The sequence below is a fragment of the Eptesicus fuscus genome, chromosome 14 (genome assembly GCF_027574615.1).
Source record: "Eptesicus fuscus isolate TK198812 chromosome 14, DD_ASM_mEF_20220401, whole genome shotgun sequence".
NCBI lineage: Eukaryota > Metazoa > Chordata > Mammalia > Chiroptera > Vespertilionidae > Eptesicus > Eptesicus fuscus.
In genome coordinates, this window is record NC_072486.1 from 20661097 (window position 1) to 20668940 (window position 7844).

Consider the following 7844-nt stretch of genomic DNA (forward strand, 5'->3'; position numbering starts at 1 on the left):
AGTGAAAGCTGTTGTGATACCCAGTGCACATAGAAATGTGTTCATGACCAGTTTAATGGCACAGCATGCTTTCAGTAACTATAAGAAACAGCTTTTTCAAAATGTTGGGTTCACTCACATAAGGAAAGGTTTCAGGATCATTTGACATAAGCTAGGAATTCATGTGAATTAAATAAAATAAGAGGTAATAGTTCCATATTTAGGGTGGCTGATATCCTAGGGTAGAAAAATGATTTCAAGAGAGGTATGGGAACTTGTGTTTTGTCCTGATCTAAATGACATCACAAAATATTTAACTAAGTCTCTGATTAGGTAAGAGCAAAAAGAAACCCTGGCATTATAGTAGGCAAGTTTAGTATATATTCAGGATCCTAGTTTATCTCTGAGGTCTAGGTCTTCACGAGGCTAATATGCTTGAGAGCAGTTGAGGGGTCTGCAGAACACCTATTGGAAGATGTTTGATTTTGAAAAGGACTCTTTCTAAAATGTTTGTCTAGGGAGGGTATATCTCACACTTTGTCTGAACACTCCTAGGGCTGGGGGGATGGTGAAGGATGGCCAGTCTAAACAAAGAAAGCTATGTTTAACTGAAAATGGCCTTATAGAGACAGACGTACTTAACAGGTTTTATTGTTTGTTTGTTCTAAAAAATAAAGCCATTTGATGATTTTCAGGCCAACACACATAAGCTGTGTGTACATGTGTGTATGTGTCAGTGTATGCATTTGAATTTGTGGACTGGAACCACACATGTTCAACTCAATGGTGTCATTTACTTCATTTCCAAGGTCAAACCACACTATGTAGGAAATGTGTGTATACTTTTTTGTATTAAGTTATAATTGTTATACTATATTAAGATATTCTAGAACAACTGAAATTCCCAGATCATGGGTTATTTGCAGCAAATTCAGAGATGCTTCAGAATATCAAAAACGAAAACTGTTAATACCCAATTTACCAATATTTATTTATTGAAGTAATTTTCATTTTAATAATTCCTTGTGACAACATAACTGAAAGCTCTTAACTTTATGAAAAATCAACCCACTAAATCAAATCAAATCAGAGTAGTTAACATACTGCCCTATACATTCCACAAGCATTTATTGAGCACTTACTATGTGTCCATCAGGTACTGGTGATCTATCAGTGAACAAAATAGATGAAAACAAAAACAAAACATGAAAGTCTGCCCTCAGTGTGCTTTCATTCTATGAAGACAAGAGGTGTGCATGAATAGGAAGAGAAAGGAGGTCATTTACAGAAACTGTTTGAGAGAGCAGCTTACCTTATATTTCAGACCGCCTTTGAAATAGCCAACAAAATCAGTAGACTCATAGCCTTGAAGTTCTCTATTCTGCACTGGTTTGCCACCCAAATAGTCATCCATCTGCACAGTAAAGATGGCAGCTGCTGTGCTTTCATCCTGAGAACACTCCCTTCCTGAAATGGCAAATGATAGCGCCTCACTTACCAAGCAAGGGAAAGGATTATGGCAGAGTTTCTGATATTAAAAAAAAAAAAAAAAAAAAAACCCTCAGAAATTTTCTTTGAATATCAATACAACAAATCATCTTCAACAGAACAATCTTTTTTAAAAGTATTATGTTGTTAATAACTAAAAGAAGGTTTTGTTTCTGCTTTCCAATTCTTTTTAAAATTAAAAAACAAAACACCACTGTCTGAATATGCTCAGGAAGGCATATCCATATATTCTAGTAGGATTCAGATTCATTTGATCAATAAAATCAGGCTCTGAAAATACGTTGCAATTATTTTAGTTTTTATTAGCATCCATCTTTAGGCATCTAACATGTCAATGTGTTAGTATTTGTAAGGAATATGCACATCACAGGCCAGAGCTAAACAGCGTCAGAAAAGAAAGTGGTTAGAATGGGAAATGAGCTTAGCTTGGCCTTACCCTTGTTTTTTAGTCCCATTGTCCCCACTTCACTATCTTAATGGTATAATATCCTCTGAAGAAGGGAGAGTAAAGGAACTAGCATGCTAACACCTATTGAATGCCAATGTCTGTATTACCATCCCAGGAATTTAACACACAACACATTTAATTTTTTTAAATATATTTTATTGATTTTTTTTACAGAGAGGAAGGGAGAGGGATAGAGAGTTAGAAACATCGATCAGCTGCCTGCAACTGGGGATGTGCCCGCAACCAAGGTACATACCCTTGACCAGAATTGAACCTGGGACTCTTCAGTCCGCAGGCCGATGCTCTATCCACTGAGCCAAACCGGTTAGGGCAACACATTTAATTTTTACAACTGTAATACAGATCCCATCCAGGCAACTTCACTGAGGTAGAAACACCAATTCTTAAGAACCAGCGTCCTCATGTACATGAAAATCAGAGCCAGGGCAGTCCTGAGGGGAACTCAAGTTTCCTAAAAGCCTTAACTATGTCTGAGCTGTGTGAAAGTCATAAATGATTGTAGATATAGTAATAACTAACATTTATACATGTATAATACGGTGGCTATGGGCCAGACACCATGTGAGTGTTTTACATGGATGATCTCATTTAATCTCTAAGCAACCCCATGCAGCAGTAACTATGTCCTGCCTAGAAACACCAAGCACCTTCCCTGAGGTCATAAAGTTGACCTTTGGTAGAATAGCACCCAGAGCCCATTTTCTGTGATTCTGAAGCACAGACTCTTAGAAACTACACTACTAGATATTTTTTTAATACTTAGATTCTCATTAGCAGTACAATTTTATGGTAATAGGGATATATCATTTTCCTTCATGACTAATCTATATATATAAAAGCCTAAGTGACTGTTAATGACCGGTCGACCGAACAATCAGTCGACCAGTCGCTATGACACGCACTGATCACCAGGGGGTAGACACTCAATGCAGGAGCTGCCCCCCTGGTGGTCAGTGCACTCCCACAGCCAACCTCCCACAGCGGGCCACCCTCTCCCAAGCAATAGAGAAAAACCCAGTTTCTCACATCCTTGCTGGCTCTTGTGTAAGTAAGTTACTTGTATTGTAGTTGTATATTGTAATCCACTTCTTTGGATCCCCAGTGTTTTGCATAGAGCACAGCACAGACTAAGTATACCACCAATGTTTATTACTCCCAACTATATGTATGTGAAGTTTAAAACTGGCAAGGAGAAATGGCGAGGGTGGGTGCTGGTAGCATAGATCTGGATGTGACAGACGGTAGCTTGATCATCTAGCCCTGTCCATAGACATGATGCTGTAAGTGACCAGAAGCAGAAGGTGGTGCATGTAAACCCCTGGGTACAAAGCTGAAATGCGTAGGAAGGACCAATGCAACACTTTCAGTCACACGCACAGATTCTCACACTTTGTAAACAAAAATAATAAAATGAAATCATCTGAGACAGGCAAGGGTGTTACAGGAAGACACTGCGGGAGAGACCAGGCAAGATGACTCCATTCTCCTATTTGATGTCCCACTTCTCCTTCTCCCCCTTTTCCCCTCTCACTTGGCCTGTTTCTTCATTTCTACCCTGTGCACCTTTGTCCGCCCCAGTCTGATTTTAATCTCACTCTCTTTCACCTGCCTTCCAACTGATTTCCTTTAGTCAAACTTTCTTTTTCCTTGAGCTTTCAGTGCTTCCTTTCAGAACTTACTCTCAATCTGTTTTATTAATCCTCGTATATTCATCTGAATTTAGGTCTTAGAGGGAAATATTCCAGATGAAATCCAGCTTGCTTTAGAGAACAGAAGTAGAAAGAGCTGATGAACAAATCCATTTAAAGTCCTGTCGGCTCTTTTACTCTAAACTTTTCCATGTTCCCCATGATCTTCTCTTGACACAAGATCCCTCCCAGTTACCCTCATTTTCCTTTTTTCTGCAAAGGCTTTTCTGCTTCCCCCTCACCACAGACACCGAGTGTGTCTTTCACAGTGCTTATCACACGTTTCCTGTCTTATATCATGTTTTGTCTTATTGCACCTTTGAGATTTTACATTTTCAGGGAAGTTTCAAAAATAATTCATATGCAAAAAGTCTTATGTAATGCTGGGCACCATAAATAAATAATTACTGAAGAAATTAACTTTTTAATTAACACACTATTAACTTCAGTTTCAGCAGATCTTTAAGATCATAAAATGTTTCTGCCCAAAGCATTTTCTATTACATTTTTTAAACTTGGTGAGCACTAAGTGGATAATTAACTGTTAATAATTAATAGTGATTCTGTGTAAACCTTAGAAGATAGAGTAGTTAAAGACCTTACATGGATAAGAATAAACCTATAGAATTAAAAAAAAAAAACTGTATTCAAAGAGCTCTTGCAACCCTCTAACAAAGTTAAAGTTAACTGTTATTTATAGCAAGAAATGAAGTTGTTTCATATTTCAGTTCACCAATGTGGCAAATATAGCATTTCAGACACTTTTATTCATTCCAAATACAAGTTCTGGATAGAAAGACCAAGGTGAGGACATTATTATTCTATGGGCATTATTCACTCATGAACATGGTTATATATTAGGGTTTCAGTGCTGTTGTTTTTTTTTGTTTTTGTTTTTGTGTACAAAACATAAAATAGACCACTGTCTATGAGGAATAGTAACATTACCATGGGAAATCAAAATGAGTTTGGGACCCAGCTTCAGCATCCTCAAGCAAGCACCACCTTTTAATATCGAATGCTATCATGAAAACAGTCCTTTCTCCCACAGACGTTGGTGTATCCGCTCCACGTGTTGACTAACATTGAGAACATCACTTCTCAATGTTTTCTACCATGTTCTTCCTTAAACCTTTCAAGTGTTAGAAGTCAATGTGATGGCTCTCGGAGCTTCAGAACGTGTATGTGTGTGTGTGGTTTTCCCAGGAGCTCAGGAATAAAACTAAAAATAAGAAACACAAGTCCCCGGGGGGCAAGCTGGTTTTACAAGGAGCCAGCGAGGCTCAGATAATCGGCACGTTGTTACTAGTAGATGGGGTGTGCCCACTGGCGCAGCGCTCACGGGGAGAAGGCAGGGCATTCAGGATGTTTACGAGTAAAAGTAGAAGGTGGAAAAAGTAGAACACACAAGGCCCAGTGTCCTGAGCGTCTGGCGTGAGCGCAGCCCGAAATAATTACGGCCGAAGGAGCCGATTTGTGCCCGAGTGTCCTTGTTCACGTAGATAAATAGTAAATTTAAAAATAATTATAACAAAGGAGCTCCTGTCGATACATAAATAGGCCGTATGAAGCGATTTATGTGTAGGACAATATCTGCTTTACTTGTTTCATGATCTGTTTCCTGCTTCTATCCAAGTTGGCCAGCATCATACACAGGAATGTTCGCCACACTTTGCCGGCCGCGTGGTGGAGGTGAGGATCCTGACTTAAAGCTGCCAGACGTGAATCACCGCAATTAACAGAGAAATACAAGCTGGTACGTAAGAGGGGGGTGGGGGTGGGGGTAAGAATTAATTGACAAACAAACAAAATAAGACCTCTCGCCAGCTGCGGGGGATGCCCACAGCGTTGTTGGACTTCATCTCCTCCCCGAGAGGGGGAACCAGGACTGAACCTGTCCGCGGGGGAGCGGGACTTGGCTAGCGCCCAGGTGGGTGTGCCGAGCAGCGGCTCCGCCAGGGAGTGGCGTCAGGAGCTGGAAGGTGAATGAGGGAGGAGCCAGAGCCACCAGCCTCAAACCCGGGAGATGGACCCGGCCAAGGTCAAAGTCAGTGGGGTAAGGGTGCTCCCGACTTGGCTGAGCCCAGGGTCTGCAGCTGGGAGAAGGTGGCCAGCCCCAAAGGCGCGGCCCCGCGGGGGCGCAACTGAAGCCAGGTCCCCAGGTCGTGCCGTTTGCACCCTCCTTCCCCGCAGCAGGGGGATCTCAGCTCCCCGCGGCCTCGCCCCTCCCGACCCTCCGCGACCCTTACCCAGCCAGAAGTGCAGGCGGTAGGTGAAGCCGCGGCACGCCTTGCTCGTGTGCAGCACCAGGTACGCATCCCCGACGTAGAAGTCGCCGTAAGCGCTCCGGGGCACCGGCACCAGCTCCAGCTTCTCGATCCTCCAGACCTGCAGCCCCGCCTTCTTGCCCGCCCGGGCGAACTCCGGGTGGTACAGCTCCTGGGCCATGACCGGCGCGCTCCTCTCCGGAGAGGGATCCCCTCACGGGGGACCTGTTGACCTTGAAGTTGGACTGAACCGAGAGAGCGGCTGGAGGGACCCAGTTCACCACGACTTTATAGGGTTCGCCCTGCGGGGAGGCGGGGCCCGAAACGGGTGGGGCTCAGTGTCCAAAGCAGAGGATCTCTTCCCAGAAGGAGCGCAGCGCCTTCCCCAGAACCCCAAGGCCTTTCCCGGGGCAGGAGGGGAATGGGGAGTCTCAGGAATTTTGAAATCCAAAGGGAAGTTGCAGGAATGCCTCCTCTGAGCCAGGCAACAGATGGAGGAGATTAACAATAAAAACATCGTTTTGGAAAAAGTGGCTGTCATCCAGGTAACAATCATCCTAATAATCGACGCCCTCTTTTCCTTGGACACTCGCTCCATGCTTGATGGCTGAAGTTGCTCTGTCCAGATCTTTCCAGTTGGAATTTGCCTTGAAAACCAGCACGCCAGGTTTGGGCAGGATGAAAACCTGGAAGGCTGGGGGGTCTTACCCCAGGGACAGAGCTCTGTAATCCCTGGGGTTCAGGAGCTGCGGTTAAGCTCTCTGCCTTCTTTGGTCAAGACAGTTGCTGAAAATAAGAGGTACCGTGCTCCTGGGGCGCTCTCAGGCGAGCTGTGTGTGGCCGTGACATTGTCCTTGGCCTGACTTGCCAGTTATCTGGTATCTGTCTTCAAAAATGTTCTCATTTTTCCCCCTGCAGTTTTTGCTTCTCTAGCACAATCGAAGCACTGTAAAATATAGATGGAAGTTTACTATGTATTTTGCAATCATTTAACTCAGTGATGGCGAACCTATGACACGCGGGTCAGCACTGACACGCGTAGCCATTTCTGATGACACGTGGCCGCATGCCAAGGATGAAACATTTGCTGCTCCTGAGGATGAAACATTTGCGACTAGAGTCTTGGAGTTAGTTTTTTTCCTCAAAGTGACACACTACCCGAGTTATGCTCAGTTTTTTGGCGAAGTTTGACACAACAAGCTTTAAAGGTTGCCCATCATTGAAAAGAGTTTACTTACTGTTATTAAAAAAGCAAATCGCTCGCCATGTAAAGAGTAAGAAAGATGATTTTTATGCATGCACATTTCCTGTCATTATTTCCCAAATTGCAAGTCTCTGAAAGTCACTAACAATGTATAATTCACTTATTTCCTTAGTAGTTTTTAATAGCTATTATGACCACAGTAAAAAAAAAAAAATCAAAAGTGCACGATGTATAATAATGTTTACCTCTATTTCACCTGCCACTTTAAAAAAATCTGGAATTTTCCTGTTTTGTGTGTGTTATCTGTTATAGGTTGAGATCCTGGTCGATAAATATCACTAGCTACATTCTCTTTTCCCCTCCTAATCCGGACAATGAAAGGCAGGTGTGTCAGGCTCATTTTACAGATGAGGAAACTGAGGCTTAGGAACTTGTCGGAGGTCACTCAGCTGGTGGGTAGCCAAAGAAGAATTCAAGCTCTCTGTGTCTAATGCAAAAGCGCATGCTGCTTGCAAAAACTTACTCTTTCAATCCAAATTACTTGGCCAAGGTTTGTTCACGTAAGTATACGTGATATTTTTATTTTCTTCCAGCTTGTTCCTAGAGAGGCTTCTGATCTAGAGTGTCTAATGCAACACCAAAAAGTTTAAACTTTGTTCTGAGTCATTCATTGTATGACTTGAGCTCCTTACCTGTAAAGTGGAAATCATTTTTTTTTTCTTGCTTTC

General features: G+C 42.6%; 1 protein-coding gene across 2 annotated transcripts in view; it reads right to left on the minus strand.

The window, feature by feature from the left end:
- Window positions 1–6231, minus strand: part of SCIN (scinderin) — a 50945-nt gene extending 44714 nt beyond the window's left edge. Inside the window, exons 1-2 of one of the 2 annotated variants that reach the window (XM_054726087.1) lie at window positions 5895–6228; window positions 1292–1446 (exon numbers count right to left, since the gene is read on the minus strand). In XM_054726087.1, the coding sequence (XP_054582062.1) occupies window positions 1292–1446; window positions 5895–6093 (354 nt within the window). In that variant the 5' untranslated portion in view covers window positions 6094–6228. Of the gene's footprint in view, window positions 1–1291; window positions 1447–5894 lie in introns of both variants that reach the window. The other variant, XM_054726088.1, reaches the window with a different exon arrangement.
- Between the last annotated feature and the right edge of the window lie 1613 nt (window positions 6232–7844).